This window comes from Dermacentor andersoni, chromosome 3 (assembly GCF_023375885.2).
Source record: "Dermacentor andersoni chromosome 3, qqDerAnde1_hic_scaffold, whole genome shotgun sequence".
Lineage (NCBI taxonomy): Eukaryota > Metazoa > Arthropoda > Arachnida > Ixodida > Ixodidae > Dermacentor > Dermacentor andersoni.
In genome coordinates this window covers 139,715,816-139,732,771 of record NC_092816.1, presented here as the reverse complement: position 1 = coordinate 139,732,771, position 16,956 = coordinate 139,715,816, and the positions used below count along the sequence as shown (strand labels likewise).

General features: G+C 46.6%; 3 protein-coding genes across 5 annotated transcripts in view; 1 reads left to right on the top strand and 2 right to left on the bottom strand.

The window, feature by feature from the left end:
• Positions 1 to 16,956, bottom strand: part of ssh (Protein phosphatase Slingshot) — a 330,763-nt gene that overhangs the window by 18,581 nt on the left and 295,226 nt on the right. For all 3 annotated transcript variants that reach the window (XM_072287309.1, XM_050173200.3, XM_072287308.1), the window contains 4 exons: positions 3,665 to 3,799; positions 3,498 to 3,557; positions 1,207 to 1,300; positions 338 to 513 (listed from right to left, as the gene is read on the bottom strand). In XM_072287309.1, coding sequence (XP_072143410.1) covers positions 338 to 513; positions 1,207 to 1,300; positions 3,498 to 3,557; positions 3,665 to 3,799 — 465 coding nt within the window. The remainder of the gene's footprint in view (positions 1 to 337; positions 514 to 1,206; positions 1,301 to 3,497; positions 3,558 to 3,664; positions 3,800 to 16,956) is intronic.
• LOC140216775 (uncharacterized) lies at positions 10,991 to 13,180 on the top strand. Its single transcript, XM_072287307.1, has 3 exons — positions 10,991 to 11,612; positions 12,338 to 12,500; positions 12,860 to 13,180. The coding sequence occupies exons 1-3, from the start codon at positions 11,368 to 11,370 to the stop codon at positions 13,163 to 13,165; spliced, it is 714 nt and encodes a 237-aa protein (XP_072143408.1). The 5' UTR covers positions 10,991 to 11,367; the 3' UTR covers positions 13,166 to 13,180.
• LOC126533661 (uncharacterized) lies at positions 12,516 to 15,254 on the bottom strand. Its single transcript, XM_050180846.2, has 2 exons — positions 14,207 to 15,254; positions 12,516 to 13,788 (listed from the first exon to the last, which is right to left on the bottom strand). Exons 1-2 carry the CDS (start codon positions 14,881 to 14,883, stop codon positions 13,209 to 13,211), a joined length of 1,257 nt encoding a protein of 418 aa, XP_050036803.1. The 5' UTR covers positions 14,884 to 15,254; the 3' UTR covers positions 12,516 to 13,208.

Sequence of the window (16,956 nt, the reverse complement as noted above, 5' to 3'; positions counted from 1 at the left end):
GGTAGAATTGCTATTTTTTCAATCTTCAGAAGCTTCCGGTACAGACAAAGGCCTCACCTATGCAGTGGAAGTGTGACAACTGCTCTGTCACATGTGTGCAGTGATTAAAATATCCAAGCCAGACGGGGGTAGACAGGAAGATGAAGATTTAAAGTGATTTAAGAGTGGTTAAACAGGGAACGTCTGTTCCTTCCTCGTCCCACCACTGTTGATCACTTGAACAAGAAAGGTCCCACATGGCTACCACCGCTAGCATCAAAATCAGCAAGCGCACACAAAGTCTGCTTTTCCATGCCGCCTAGTTACTTAGGCCACAAAAAGTTAAAGAGCCACTCGCCCTTTGTCTTTCAGTTCCTCCAGATTCGAGGCATTCCACTCAGAGCCAAGGTAGAGGTATTCGAGGATCTCCGTCGCCGCATCCATCTGACCCAGGATGGTAAGCATCTCCTGGTCGATGAAGGACTTGAACTCCTGCAGGCTCATGTCCAGCTCCTCCTCCAGCCGGGACCGCATCTGCAAGGCCCACAGCAAAGGTTAGCCCTTACTTCTGCCTTTGTTTCCTGCTTTTCCCAATGGCATCTTGTGAAGGTGAATGAGGAGCCATTATGTAGAAATGCTGCTGAAAGTTATCTAGCACAGTAAAAAAATATTGACCTCATTCTGTGCCGATACGTTATGAGCACAATCAGACAGATTAAAGCCCATAACTATAATCCTTATTAGGAATTTGCCCCAAAGATCTCTGTGAGCACAATGCAATGGTACATATCACTTGTAATGCAGCATTTAATGACAGAGCATGCTGCACTGGCCTTGAACAAAAAGCAAACTGAATATGGGTGGGGCACTGATACTGTATCAAGTCCCTCAGCCAGCATGACTATGACTTACACGAGAAAAGAAGAAATGTTTCCAGAAGAATCATGCTATATCTATTATAGTCAAATTTGCTGAAAAAAGCTGAGACGGCATCTCTAAACTGAAAGACAAATTGTGTCTGACAAAACGAACCTCATCTTTCCCCAGTAATCGCAAAGACAGCTAATGAAATAAGAGTTGAAAAAGAGTACCACCAACCAGGTAAGGCCATCACTGCCTTCTTTTTTTTAACTGTAGGTTGCAAAGACAATGTGACCTTCACATCACTCTCCAAAGTGCTGATTAGCTCTTAAATGCTAATGTAAGAAAGGGAACAAATGTACTCACAAATTTACTGGTCACTTCATCCAGATCCACAGACATCATAAGCTCCTTCAACTTGCTCCTGATAAGTGCTTCTGTCTCTTCTTTTTGCGATGACCTGGAAAAATATGCAGAAAAAAAAAGAATTCAGAAGAAATTCCAGCAGAACCCAGCCCACCATGAAGGCAGACATAAATGCGAATAGTGTTGAAGCAATGTAGCAACACGCCATATTGCCACCACCAAAATGCACAAAATACAATGTATGCACGAGACAGAAACCCGCATGTGACATGGGTTTGATAGCACCTAGCACCACATAAATTTTAAAGGATTTTTTTTTTTGTCATTTAATAGCTACACATGTCACAATACTCGGTGACCAAAGTTAATCCTACAGTTTTGAACGTGGTTCTCTCAGCACAGCAGCCCGATGCTTTACCCATTAGACCATGGACTACCCAGTGGCCCAAGTTGATGTGAAAGAGGTTAGCCAAGGATCGACAGCCGAACAGACATCACAAACTGCGTGAAGTTCCCAAAAAATGCTTATCGCGTTATTAAAATTTCTGTAAAAGGAAACGCCAGCTGGATGTTTCACACAAGATTCGTATGCCATATTCATACGTAATATGATAGTCACAAGTGAAATATGCTTGCGTATCTCGCACTACAAGGGCAACATGGGCCCAGTAGAAGTGCCAATACCTTACTTATTGGGAAGGAAAAAAACAAAACATCAACCTCAACATGCGGGCGCTACGAAGTGATTTGTTTAAGCATTAACAAGCAACAGGTGTCGAAAATCATGCCATAAGGTTATTCCATCCCACATAATGAGAGAGAGATAGACGAAGAGGGAAAGGTAGGGAAGTTAACCAAGTATGTGCCCGGTTAGCTACCCTACACTGCGGCTAGTCTCGCTGCACAACTTGTAAGGCATTACAGAAGGCAGCATCATGCCAGGCCGTCAGGAGGTCGATATGCCATTTCTCTTGCATCACACACATAATGGTACAAGCAAAATGGCATAGCCAACCGGGCACGTCCTTGGTTAACCTCCCTACCTTTCCCTCTACATCGCTCTCTTTGCCAAAAATATATATCAGACACTCAAAAAAAGGAAAAGAAAAAAAGAAGTAATAGCAAGCAAGGAAACAAAGTTGCTTGCAACAAGACTAGATCTATGTGGTAGGTTTAGGTAACACAGGCTTTAGCCTAAACCAACCAGCAGAACTTTTTGTTGGGCTAGTTGGTGCATATTTACTGAAGTACTATAGCGCCAAACAGACGACACAAGAAGAAGAGACACGGACGAGCGCTTACTGACAACTGATGCTTTAATGACGGAAACACACAATATGTATACGCAAATTTGGCGGCGCGACATGCGCATTGTCAACACATCACATGGTAACTAGGTGAAAGGCGATAGAACGATTGTGAAGGTGACGTTCGTGAAGATGACACGTGGTGTACAGGGCCAAATGACTATGTCTCTTCTTCTTGTGTGTCTCTTCTTCTTGTGTCGTCTGTTTGGCGCTATAGTACTTCAGTAAACCAACCATTCAAAAATGAGTTTTGTGAGATGTTGCTTCACTGCAGTGACTAGTGGCAAGGCAAGAAAGCTAGCACAAAGTAGATTCGTTTTGAAAGCCAACAAAAAAATGCTGGCATTTGCTTGAACAGTGGTGCTGCTCACTTTGACACAAACAGCACGTCATTTACTAGGCGTCATAATGATGGTGCGGATTTCTAGCAAATGTGAAACAGTCGTGGCACGTTTTAACAAGCGCGACTTTAATGAACTGCACGGATTTTAGTGAGTACCATTTATATAAAGAATAGTTTAGGCGCTTTCAAACAAAGATATATGTATGTTGTGTTGCAATTAGAAACCACGGCTATCAACACTGCTCATCTACTGCACATTGAATATGCGGTCGACCTCTTCCTGGTGTGCAACATTTCTTTTCCCCACACCGTCGTAACTGCTGTGGCTAACTACTTCTCAATTTCGGACTCTGCCCTCAAATTCTTCCTCATGGCATAGACCTCGCCAATCTACTGCCACCACAGGAGTGCCACATATTGTCACTGTCAGCTAATCTTCTTTCCAACATCTTTTTCGTTGCTTTAGTAACATACCAGCCAAAGCGCTAAGGATGCCATTATTTAATTTGAATCCTAGTAAGCTTTCTTCTTGTAAAAAGAAAAGACCAGCTTTACAAGCCTCAGCATGAGATAGCTGACAGTCCATTGAGTCTTTGAGGGCCCAAGGAAAAAAAGAAAAAGACTACTGGATGGAAACTCACCGTGAGCGATCGAAGTCAGGCGTCGGGGGCCTCTTGGAAACCAAGTCGTCCATCGCATGCCTTTGGAATGAGAGAGAAAAAAAAAGGAAAAAGAAAAATGAAGAGCATCACCATTAGTAGCTGAACACGAAAGCTGACCGCTCATAACCGCAGGAAGTGTTACGTACCACTCGTTGAGGCAGGACTGGTCCGACTGTATCCTCTCGGCATAGTACTGCACCCACTGATGGGTTCCGCCCCCCTGGAAGTAGTTGCACTCCCGTGCTTTGGCACACGCCTTGTGCAGGGACTGCAGCGCAGACCTGCGAGTCAAAAACAAGGGGGAAAATCGCATTCAATTCCCCACGTCTCCGAAGCAATCTCGACATATCGAAATTTGGTAGTCCCAGTTTTGGTGCACTATATAACCTATTTACTTGCATAATGATCGCACTTGCACAGTTGATTGCACCCCGGAATTTTGTCGTTAAAATTCAATTTTTTTTCTTTCCCGTGTAATGATTGCACCCCAAACTTGCCGCAAGAATATGTCGTGTGCCAAATATAGCTAATGATGATCGCACTTACCATCTGTCGAATGCTGTGCGGACAACTCTTCAAGACATACCTAGCGGTCTGCACACACGAAACATTCTTAAGCAGATGCCCCATTTTATTCCTTTCATCACTTTCCACACTTCCATGAAAAAAAAAAGCTACAACCAAACTCGCCTTGGCTTTATTATTTGTAGGCTTCATAATGGCTGTGGTCAACAACAACAAAAAGGCGCCGTTGGTTCTTCTCATCTGCACTCTTGGGCAAGCAACAAATCGCGAGCGGCAACGATAGTAGCCACGTTTACACTGATACATTAGAAGCGTACCCTATTCGAACGCCAATGCTTGTAGCACAGCTAAGATATTCACCCACCCTTAGCGGAAACATGCCGTATTAGGATAGTAGTGAAGACAAATGCCACAGTTTCCACAGCATACCCGCCATGTGTTGCTATGTCACTGGCAGCTAAGCACGCCCATCTCCGTTTCTGTCCCCTCAAAGTAGACATGGCTATGTTATTGCCGCAGACTCGCCGATATTAATGATATTATTCATTACTGATACTGAAGAAACTGTTTCAATGCGTGCAATGTACTCGCCAAAAGAAAAAAAAATCGCATTAGACGCATTCGGCTTGCTCCGCCGGCCGCCATTTTTGTGTTGGTGGCCCGCACGGTTACAGCGGCAGCCGCCTGTTTGTTGACCTGTTGTCATCCCGCAGCAAATGCGGGATGAAACAACATTTTCTTTTTGTGGGAAATTTAACTTACGCAATGATCGCACCCCTGAATTTGCGGCAATTTATTTTAACGAGGAAGTGCGATCATTATGCGAGTAGATGCGGTATTCAACAAACTTACGAGCTGTACTTTCATGCTACAATCCTTAGGGATAAGTTTCAGTATTCGGGGCTCCTGGAACTTGCGATATACCAAGAATCTTCCTTGGAATTGGCTTTCCCTAACGAGAGCACTCAGACAATTGAGGCCAACAACGAAAATTATTGTTAGAGGGTGCCAACCAAAATGATACCATTGAACATCCTACCACCTCATCACCTCCTGCTAGTCGACATCATCACCTCTTCCAAGCCTCTTATAGTAAAGTTTAAGAGTCAGTGACTCCTTTCTCCCACAGCTTTTTGTAGGAGTCGATACAAAAGGCTTTGGAAGAAAGCCAGACATTCCTATAAGAAGCCCTTCTGAACAGCAGCGGCCGCATAAAGATTACTGAAGCCTCGCAAAATATGACAAAGTGAGCAGCAACAAACCCTGACCATGTCACCGCAAGCTGTGTCTTGCTGTAAGTTATAGGAAACATCACTGGACGCCTCCGTGCTTGGCATTCTCTGATGCTGTGCACTAAATAAACACCCTTTCATGAGCAATCAAGAAAGAAGAGCCCTTCTGTGTCACAAAGCACATGCACAACATCAATAAAGACGCAACACAAGCCGAGCTCACAGGGTACTATGAGCTACCGCAACGTACGAGCGCAGATGAAGGTATGAATTCAGGGCCAGACTAGACTGCAGAGCCGAGCGTGCTTGAACTACACAGCAGGTTGTGAGGGATGCCATAGAGGGGGCGTCCAGGATTAATTATGACCACACAGAGTTCTCCAACGTGCATACAAATAGCGAAACAAGCGCTTTTGCATTCTTCCCCCACTAGAATGAGGCTGCCGTAGCAGAGAATCAAACCCTGGACCTTGTTCCACCACAGCGTATGAAGACCGCATATGTAGAGCTCGGTATGTAGATCACAAGATTCATGATCTCAATATTGTGGGTTCTTACACCACCACTTTCGGCAACAAAATGCAGTCAATAAACCAGGCTGCACACCACGCGAGCGTCAGCAGTGACTGTTCGGCTAGAAGCCTTTGCAAACCAGTCATATGCCGAAACAGAAAATGTACAGTCGACTGCTAAAATTCATGGACCTCAGGATCGAATTAAATATACTGTTCATATTCTGGGTATTTGCCTGATTCTAACAAACCCAACAATGAAAAGCGCGCCGCCTTTTGTGTCTAAATTATAAAACTAACGCAGAGATAACATTGAAGCTACTAAACAAGTACAAATCTAATGCGCACGCGATATTACAGCATGAAAAATGAGCAAGGGTCTATTAAGTGTTGCACCATCGCGGCCGCTTTCCTAAGATCAGCTTAGCCGCAGTACATCCATGTTAAGTGGTAAAGCATACAAAGGATGTGAAGGCAGTTTGGTTTCATATTCGACTGCCCCACGCAGACAACTTTCGGTCCATTTTTCATCAAAAAGAAAGCCGCACATTAGAACTGGGTAAATACCGTAATACGTAAATACCGTAACACTTATAACGCTCACTTGGCATTCCTCCAGGTAATCCAGAACCAATCCATAGGGATTGTTACAAACAGTTCACGCTTTGCAAATGGAAAATCACCGCTACATGGAAACATCCTATTTCAGAACTCACCAAATATAATCTAAGGATTTTATTCTACAAATATACGACTAAAGAACAACCATCGATCTGCTTCTCACCTTGTGACCCGATAGCTCGTAGTCACACTAGATTTGCACTCAATAATAATTTCCGTTTACCTAAAGTGCGTACTAACTATGGTAAACAGACTGCAGAATTTTCCTCGATATCGCTTTGGAATACTGTACCACCTATAATCAAATATGCAAAAAATTTATACCAATTTAAAACACAACCAAAAGCATTCATAATAAATACTTACTGATATTGCCTGTTTTTTTTTCTAATTTTGTTCTGTTTTCTTACTGTCATGTTGTTAACAAGTGTTGTTATTACTCATATCCTATAAACATGTTTTCCTATTACTCTTAGCTCTCATCTGTACTACTGTTGCTTTAAACATTGTATACCACCATAAGTGTCTTTAAGACGAGGTCCCGATATAGTCTTCCGACTATGGGACCTCCTTATGTATACTATGCACATGTAATATTCTGTATTTTTACCAATTAATAAGTTATGAAAAATTATGAAAAGAAAGTCATTGGTGAGCTACGTTTATTGCTTGAAAATATTCCTAGGACAGGAAGAAGATAGGAGTTTTTGAAGGGAAAGGACGTGTGTTCAACGCATTTACTGTCTCCTAAGCTCCGCCGAGACAGACGCTACCACAAAGGGGTCGCTAGTGGGGGTCAATCACCAAAGTGCTCAGATGCGTGCGCGTTGACTGGTCCAATTCGAACTGTACGGCAAAGGACAATTTTAGGATCGAAATAAGGAAAGTTTGGGGTTATTGAAACGCATGGCTACCGGCCGGGACTTTCGTTCGAGATCAAATTAACATAAAAATCGAATTCACCATAGCTGAATTAATGGAAGTCTATTGTACCAGGTTGCGTTCCGAAGCTGTGGAGACATTAAGTTTTTTCTCACATCCCGCGGTTTCTTAGCTTCCGAGGTTGACTGTACATTGTGAAGACTCAAGCCCTTGTGGTGGGGAACAATCGGGCCTGAATTAGTAATTCCTGTGATATATATATATATATATATATATATATATATATATATATATATATATATATATATATATATATCGTAATGAGGAGAGAGAGAGATGAACTAAGGCTAGGTTGCTCGCACGGCGGGGCTAAATAAGATGAGAAGACAGAACAGGCGTTCTGCCGGACGGCCAATTGTCTGCTTCTCTCACTCCCCTTTACAATGGCGCAGTCGATGAAAGCCAGTCATAAGGCACTCCAGCCTTAAGCGCCGTACTGCGGAGGCCTTGCATCCCCCTGCATCTAGCCGTCCTGTTTCCTTCCGGCGAGGGTACGCCGTCAACGCATCCCGTGTCATAGATGCCGTACCTGAGAACTACCTCGATTTCCAAGCCACCAAAGCATGCCGTCCACGCTGCCTTGGACACAGATCATCGCCGTCCCGGATGCCTCCTATGGCCAGGGAAAGCCGCCCACGCTTCCCCTGGCATGGAGCTCTTCCCCACAACATCATGGACCTATCAGCCACCAAGGGATGCTGTTCACGCTCCCGCGACTATGCTTCCGGCTGCCGTGAGGACCGCGGCCGCTATTGCCCCTGGCTCAACGGATGGCGTTCAAGCTCCTTTGGCCTTCGGTTCAGGTGCCGCGAGTTTTGCAGCTGCCGTATTCTCCGTGGATGCAGCTCGTGGCTCCTCGAGCGGCTTGTCCTACAGCGTCGCGGACCTCATGCGATCCATCTCGCTGCTCTCAGAGCAATTGGACTGCGTCGCCTGGGGAACCTCCGGATTCTCGCCTACAGCCTTACATCTGTTTCGTAACTACCAGAGTTCCGTGGGTTTCCGGATGACGCCGACCTTTAGTTGGAAGTGGAACATGCTCGGCGTTCGCCAAATTGACGGTTGCAGCAAATCGACTTCGTGGTGGGGCCAAGGCACGGCACGAGTACGCAGGCATCAGGCACTGGTCCTGGCTTGAATGGACTGAAGCTTTGTCAGCTGCTTTCAGCCGGCTATCCTGTGCCTGTGGTGACTCTAGCCATCTCTGCTCCGTGGACGGGGCGCGTGATATACACCGCCTTGATGCGGCAGTCATGCCCAGCAGCATCTCAGTAGAAAGGCCTGCAGGCGGCGTTGCCGCAGGCACTAGCTCACCGGGTGTCGCCGTCAGTCCCACCCCAGAGTGGGTAAGTGGACGACGCGCTCTTACTTTTGCATGGCCGCCTATGCCACCGGAGTTTCTGCAATGGCAACCCCGCGAAGTTCAGAAGCAGCACCATCTTGCCACTGCACGTGCACCCGACAAGGTTCTTGGCAGATGGGCCAGCGGCTTGACCTGCTGTAGACCCCGGTTACTGGCTACTTTTTCTGCCACGGGTCTCGGGCTGTGCTTCGACATCTTATACCACAATGTCAGTCAGAGCCCGAGATCACATCCCATTCACCGCAGTCGGCGACGCAATTGCAAATTTCGCCTTAGCTTGCACACATGGGTGCGTTGGCTCACCGGACGACGATATCAGAGCCACACCAGGCGGTGGATAGAACTCAGCGGACCACCGCCCCATCTGTGGCCTACTGTCGGCAGGCCTCCAGGCGCATGCTCGAGGTTCAGCTCAAAAGGACAGCCGCCGAAAACGAGGTTTGAATCGAAGAGCACCGACAAGCTTTACCGCTGGGTATTGCGGGCCCGTCATCATCTTCGGTACCGTGGGTATGGATAAAGCATCACCTTGTATTTCGTTGAGCTCCGATGACGGAGCGCTACAACTCCAGGACCCCGCCAATCTGTCCACGGAACTCGAACATAAAATACTTGTGACCCTGCCGGAACCATACCTGCCGACTTCGCTGCCATCACCAGCCGAATACGGAGACATTCATTCGCGACTGCAAGAAACGCTCAAGAGACCAGGTACGAGAAAGACCACCAGTTTTAGCGGACTGTTGCGTACTCCAGGGTAGCGTATCGCACTGCTGCAGAGTAGTAGTGGCGCCTGCCTATCGAAGCTCGACCGACGTTACTTATTGGGTAGCGTGGCATTGTCGGCGGGCTGCAGGCATCCGGTAGACCATGGCAACCAAGCAAGGGCGAGACGATTTCTAGCGCGAAACTTGCACGGTTTATTCAACGGTAGATGAAAGAAAATGAGAAGAGCATGAAGTGTTCCAAAGTACATTTCAGAGCACCTTAAATAGGCTCTCTACAACCGTGGGTGGGATCTTGCTTCCGTCGACGTCACGTGACCGGCACAGAAAGAGGGCCCCTCCTCCTCTGGTTATACCGAGCCTGCTGAAAGGAAGAGGTCGTCCCGCCTCCTGGAATTGTAGACGCCTGTCCGCCTCTTGTGCGCGTTGCGGGTTCGTGGAAGTTCTTCTCTAGGTCGAATTCGAGAAAAGGGTCTCTCTAAACTCGCACAAGCACCCACACATACACACACAAAAGCGGCCTGTACACTGCGGGGCTTCCGGCAGACAGGCAGACACTCGAAATGGTCATGGCGAATTAGAAAGTCACGCTTCATTTCGACGAGGCCTGGTGGAAGAAGGTCGGGTGAGAGAAGGTTCTTTCTGCTCGTGGATCGGGACGCCAACAATAGCAGGCGAAGTTACGCCTCATTTCGACGAGGCAGGGTGAGATGGTCGGTTGAAATTCCTTTCAACACGTGGTGCCAGACGCCAACATTAACAGGACACAGCTGTCCCCTGGTTCGATCTTTGAAAAGCTCGCAACACCGCCTTTCACAATGCACATCGCAGGCCAATCATCTTCTGCCGATGGTACAGCTTCTGAAGAGGACAGTCTGGCTGCGCGCGACGCTTCGTCAAGACCAGCAGCTTCGAGCACCTCGGAACGCCTTCGCCCTGCGACTGACCGCAACCAGTGTGATCGACCCCACTTTGTGAGACAGACTGCGGTTCAGTGTGTGAGATCGCCTGCCCCGCTTTTTCAAATGCGTCAAGATAATTATCGGCAAGAGCTGCAATCACAGCGTAACAGTCAATGCTGACCCCGAGAAGTGGCTGCGCACTGGACGGTCATAAGGATGACTACTTCCATTGTCACTTCTTGTATGCAACGGTTTTCCGTCACCAGCGCGCCTTCACAACCATGTGAGCTATCTTCAGCAGTGTGGCCGAGTGTAATGAGGAGAAAGATGCACTCAGGCTAGGGTGCTAGAGAAGATGAGGCAGAAGAGGCGTTCTGGCGGACAGCCAATTGTCAGCATCACTCTCCCTTACGATATTATATATTATATATATATATATATATATATATATATATATATTCCCTGTTCGAATCTGAATGCCCAGCAGCATCTTCATTTGGACCCGAGCATGTACAGATCAACACAAAGGTGGGGATAACACGCCAACATGACAGTGGCGCGCATTTTAAGCTGTAAGAATATTTTGAGAAGCAGATGACAGCACTTTGTGGGTCTAATATACCCGAACAAACTTAATACCCAAACTTATACCCCTGTCACACGAGCACTTTAAAGGCATTTGAAGAAAAAGACATCTCACACAAAGGAGTTGCATCCGCAGACACACGCCAAAGTTTAATCTCTTTTTCAGAAGCGGTCTTTTCCGAAACCGGAGATCACCGATCTCTTTTACGGCTGGAAAGGCGTAGCCTCCAACGCAGTGGGCACCAGTAATTATCATGCAATAAAGAAACGAAGCAAAAGTGCATTTTTATTTCAAGTGTACACATCACAAAAAAGGGTTTTGTCTTTCGTTGAACCTTAAGTAGGCGCAGTTTTGCACTTTTTGCACGGCACTCTCGTAAGCAGTTCGAAAATATCACGTGACGCTAACAGACGATGCAAATTCGCGCCATTTTCTGCGACCATGGCTACGGCGAGCGGTACCGACGAACAGCCTCCGGCACGCCAAAGAAAACCGCGGGTACAGTGGTCGGAGAGAGACACCTGGGCGTTAATCAAGTTATGGGAAGACAACCTGCCCTCGCTGCGTGCGCAGAAGCACAACGGAGGCGTTTACGATGGCATTGCACAAGCATTGACGAGCATGGGTGTACCTCGCACAAAGGCGCAAGTGCACAGCAAGATAGAGAACCTGGGACAGACCTACAGGTAAGACAAAGCACAGCAGTAAGCTGTGAGCGCTAAATTTACCTTGAAGCGGCTTCAGGCTGTGGTCGCAAGCTGCAAGCTCTCGTTTGTGGTGTCGCGACCTCAGCATCGAACGTTGTTTCCGTAGTAGGCAGCGACGGAACCCTAATCTAGCGGACGGAGCCGTAGTAACGAAGGTTTTAAGGCAGAGACCCTTCATTTCAGCTAGCGTCGAATTTTGCAGGGCTGAACTGCGCCCTGCACACACGAAAGTCGACGACGCGCTAAAGGCTGTTTCTGCAATTCCTTTACAGTGCGAGTCGGTCTGAGTAAACGCAAATTCGCCTTCACATGCGGCGAAGAATGACAACCCGCGCAGGTCGTCAATAGCATGATTTCGTTCGTCACAAGATAACGGGAACCTTAACTTATGGACAGGCGCATTTCACATTATATTGTACGCCTTCTCACGGCAACATATAATACGAAGCAGGAAGTCGTCTGCATGTTTTCATTTCTGCAGATGTGACTACGGTTTGCATTTTTCTCGGACCATGCGCAAGCGTTGTTCTCAGACAAGAAAACATGAGAAACTTTAAATTTTTTCGAGTAAAAAGGGTTACCTTCGCTTCTCAGGCTTTCTGTACCATCAAGTCGCGTTTGTATCTATCGGCAAACGTTTTGCTCTGTGTATATCTTTACATTTTGAGTATATAAAATTTTAGTTCTTTCGTTTTCTTATCCAGGAGCTGCCTGAAACACATGACAACAGGGTCATCACCGCCGAGCTGGCCATTCTTCTCCGAAGTCCATAGGTTTCTAGGATCCCTGCCTGTTCACGATACATCTTTAATGGAAGAGGCTGGGTGCAGCGAGAGCACAACAAGCAGCACTGCCTCCGTCGAAGAAGTAAGAAATGCATAGTGGAGACTATATATGCTTTATTACAGTCAACTAAATTTCAAGACATAATGTAGCATCAGCTGTGCTGCCAAGCCCATAATCTGCACAACCCTGCAGTGTAGCGGACTGCTCTTGTTAATACTGTGGTTCATTTCTGCTTGTGCTCACGCGCTGTTCATTTTGCAAGCTTGGCAGTGCGCTGTTTGGAGAATAAAAAAAATGCAGACTCTAAAATAAAAAAACGTGAATACATACACGCAAGGAGAGGCAGCTCTCTTGCAAGTAAAAACCCTGAACTAATTGTTTACCGCTTCACACATCAACTAATGTGGTCAATGTATTTCGGATCCCTTCTTCAAACGCAGCTGATCTTCGACATGCTTGATTCCGGCTCTGCTTCTTGTGAAGACGTCGCCGAAGATTGTTCACCTTCCGAGTCGCCAGTACAACAGGTTGAATCCAGGAACCTCGCAAGTGGCAGTTCCGAATGTGCCCGCAGGAAGAGAAGGCAACCGGCTGGCGACTTTCAAGAAAGGATGCTTGAGGAGCAGCGACGGCAGAGAGAGCAGTTTGCTGATGCGCACAAAATGGAAATGGATCTCCGTAAAGAGGGGCTCAAGTTGCAAGAGAAACTTGTAGATGCAATGTTGAAGTTTTTTAGTAAAAACTGACATGGTGTTCCACAATTGTTGCTGATTCTTGGGACTCTTGCGTTCAGTTCCTTCGCTTGTAATATTCCACAAGTGCTGTCCTGATGGCGGATGCATTTCCAATTTCAGCTTCTGTTCTGCGTGATGGCTGTGGAAATGTAGCATTGGACTGCTGCACCTCACTTAACCACTGTGGGTGGACACTGTCGTTGAAGTGCTCGCAAATGTTATTGAGCACGCAGCATGCTCGTATAGCCAAACGGGCATTGCCAACAGAACACTCCATTCTTTTCGCAATGAAACGGAACCGGGCCTTTAGCCTTCCGAATGCGTTTTCAACTATCCTCCTTGCTCCAGATAAATGACAGTTGAAATTCCTTTCAGCTTCACTGATGACAGTTCGGTGTCCAAATGGCTTCATGAGGTTTGGGGTTAGTGGAAATGCTTGATCGCATAATATTATCGGTGGGACTGCTGTGGTACCCACTGCGGCAACAGGTGCTTTGAAAAGGGGACTGTTGACAATCTTCGACAGCCGTGAAACACCAAACACATGTGCGTCGTGGCAGCGTCCTGGGGCACCGACATTGCAGTATCTGAATCGATACTTGTGGTCGACCAATGCTAGTAGGATAATACTGTGCCTGCAAGAAAAAACAAAGTGCAAAGTGAATAAAGGTTAGTGCAGCATGGCACTGCTGAGTTCACTGCCTTTAGTTACTGTGATGCGATTTTACAGTTTGCTTTTATTAATAGCTGTGAGTGCAGCTCGGATTACATTATTTCACATAATGCCACAACCGGTCGCTGTTAGCGTACTCTACATCGTATAGGAGTTGCAGTCCTGCGGAGAACTCTTTTCGTCGTCGCATTAAAATTGTCGCTGCTAAACACTGCAAGACTGCGAACCAAATTACGCGTTTTCTTAAGAGCTGCTGGTAAAATTGAATAACATTTTACTTAGCAATAAAATATGGGTCAGTCAGTTACTTTTTTTTACTACTATAAAAATGGGCCCAAACAGAACACTTACATGAAATAAGTTAAATCGTGGCCACTTACCAACCCTTGTAGTTGTAGTAGTCGGTGGCGTACTTCTTTGGAGGCGAAATAGGGAAATGGCAGCCATCAAGGGCACCGACAGCTTGAGGGAAATCGCACACGGCTTCGAACTCTTGGATGTGCCTAGGCATTTCCTCTTCAGTAATCATTCTGATCCAGTCACTTTCGAGCACAGAGACAACAGCTGCGCAAAACTCTCTGTAAATGACGTTGACGGATGAGCGCCCAACGCCGAAGAGGTTTGCCACAGTTCTATCTTCGGCAGAAGAGCACAATTTGTAGAGGCCAATGGCGACACGCTTTTCCGCAGTGATCGGGTCACGCATGTTGGTAACTTGTTTTTCGAGCACATGGCGCAGACTTTCCACGAGAAACCGGAACGTTGAGGGGTTCACTCGAAACGACTGCTTGAAGTTGTGGCCACCGAGGTGAGGCACAGTCTCCTCGAACCACTTTTCGTGGCGGATGAAAGCCCACGTCGATCGGTTGCAGACTCTCGTGGGAAGCGCCAAGGCATAAAATGTACACCCGTTGAGTAGCAACTGCCGCTTAATACGGTCTTTGACTGCCTTTGCGGCGTCTGCTTCGCTCTCTGCAGCAAGAATCCTTGCCAAAATGCATGCTATTTCGACTTTTTCCTTCGTGTCCGTGCAGTCCCCCATATTCTCGACCTCCATGTTGACTCCGATGTAAACAGTGGCCCAAGGTTGCTAGACGAACATGTAAAATTTGCTACTTCTGCGAAGACTCTTGAAGCTACCTTATTAAATCTTCTTTAATTTAACCTTTTCGAATAAACTGTATCTAAATTCACTAAAACAAGCATATTATAGTACGTTTCTAATTTCTATATTGAAATACGTTGGTTTATTCTAACTGGTTTTGTTTCAGAATCTAGCGCCATGCTTTCCATAGCGTGTTCGGAAGGAAACGATAAAAGGAGATCGCCCGCGCCGTGTGTCTGCAGCGCAACTCCTTTTAATTAGAGGTCTTTCAACTCGGTAAAGGACCGCTTAGGTAAAAGAGTTTTTGCGTGCTTGTGTGACAGAGGTATTAATACCCGAACTCACATGCCCGCAGCTAAGGCAAGACCCAGTTGGAAGGCACGTCACAAGCTATCTTGAAAAATACCCCGTACTTTCACACGCACAACAAGGTTTTCGAACTGGTTACTCTGTTGCTACTGCAGTAAGCTCCCAAACAGAAATTATAAACCAAACACTTATTAAGAACTAGTTCGCACTCGGCGTATTCTCGCATATTAGAAAAGCGTTTGACTTGGTAGATCACCAGTACATACTATTACGAAAATTAGAACATCATGGGTTTAGAGTACAAGCACTTGGATTTTTAGCAGCTATTTAACAAATCGTAAGCAATACGTAGCAATTAGAGGCAAAGAATCTTCACTATAGACAGTAAAACGGACGTTCCACAAGGATCGGTACTGGGTCCAATACCCTTCTCTCTTCAGTAACGATTATCCTAGATCAGTCAGATTTTCTCATTCTATCTTAGACGCGGATGAAACAGCTCTAATAATTCCAGGACAGTCACTGCAGGAAGCAGAAAACAAATTGAGCTGCAGAATACTTGAGCACGGTTTCAAACTAACAAACTTGTTTTTAAACTCCAAAAAGGCTTAGTGTGTAGTATTTGCTTCTAAACGAAAAACTACTCCTAGTAAGTGCAACTTCTATCCCACGTATCACGTATCATTTGTCAGTGCAAAACTCTGGAATGAAGTACCCAGCTTCATTAGAAAACTTCCAAATGCTATTCCATCATTAGCACATAACTTTAAATCATGTATATAATCTACTTTTGCTTTTTGCTTTGAGATGCAATTTATGCTGACTTTTATGGTATAGATTCAAAACTAGCCACGTAGGCTAAGTATTCAGTTTATACTGTCAATCATATTGTATTACACTATACCGGTGTAAAGTTTTTTTTCCCCCTTTAAGACAAGACCCAGTTGTGCATAAAACGGCATTTATGACTGCAGACTATAATACGGAGAGAGAGTGATTATGGAGAGGGAAAGGTGCTATTTACTGCAGCCCTTCAGGGAGCACGTTCCAGTGACTTAGGAAAGGCGAGAGGGAATAGAAGAGAGAAATGGTCGTCGCGGCCACAGCATATATAGCCGACAGCGGCAGGCAGACGGCGAGCTTGCAGCTTAGACACTAGCCCCGTGTCCACCAAGAACCTAAACTAGCGGTCGCGTGCTTTATAGACAAGTACTATCGCGGGCACCCAGCTCCACGCGGACAGCAGGAGATATATCGGAAGACGCGTAAGTTGGGTCAACACTCACCAGCGACCGGTGGTGAAGGCGGCAGTCAACTGCGACGTCCACAGGACGCAGGGGACGTCGCCGACGCGAAAGTGGTACGCGCTCATCTCCAGCCGAGCAGCGAACTCGACCACGCCGCACTCGAACGCTTCCGCACAGCGGGCGGAAGAACCGCAGTCGGCGAGCAGGGCGAAACACATTACGGCCCGGCTGCTCGAAAGGTACCGAACGAACGCGCGCCCGACACAACTGCTAAGATTCTGATCAGCCCGCAGAATCGCACGGTGTCCCTTACGAACGCTGTTGAAGGCTGATGCGAGGGACAGAGAAGCTGGCAGATGCACGGACCGTGCGAGGCTCCACTTCGAGAGAACGTGACCGCGTACGTGTCGGCTATTTCATTTGCTCCGCGAGACGTTCGTGCGGTGCAAGGGAATTTGTAATCGTAGAA

Bases quoted from the DNA above. Each gene is read 5' to 3' on its own strand.
- LOC140216775 (XM_072287307.1), top strand. From the start codon at position 11,368: ATGGCTACGGCGAGCGGTACCGACGAACAGCCTCCGGCACGCCAAAGA. The intron at 11,613-12,337 runs GTAAGACAAAGC...TTTCTTATCCAG, and splicing joins AACCTGGGACAGACCTACAG to GAGCTGCCTGAAACACATGA. The intron at 12,501-12,859 runs GTAAGAAATGCA...CTTCAAACGCAG, and splicing joins GCACTGCCTCCGTCGAAGAA to CTGATCTTCGACATGCTTGA.
- LOC126533661 (XM_050180846.2), bottom strand. From the start codon at position 14,883: ATGGAGGTCGAGAATATGGGGGACTGCACGGACACGAAGGAAAAAGTC. The intron at 13,789-14,206 runs GTAAGTGGCCAC...TTTTTCTTGCAG, and splicing joins TACTACAACTACAAGGGTTG to GCACAGTATTATCCTACTAG.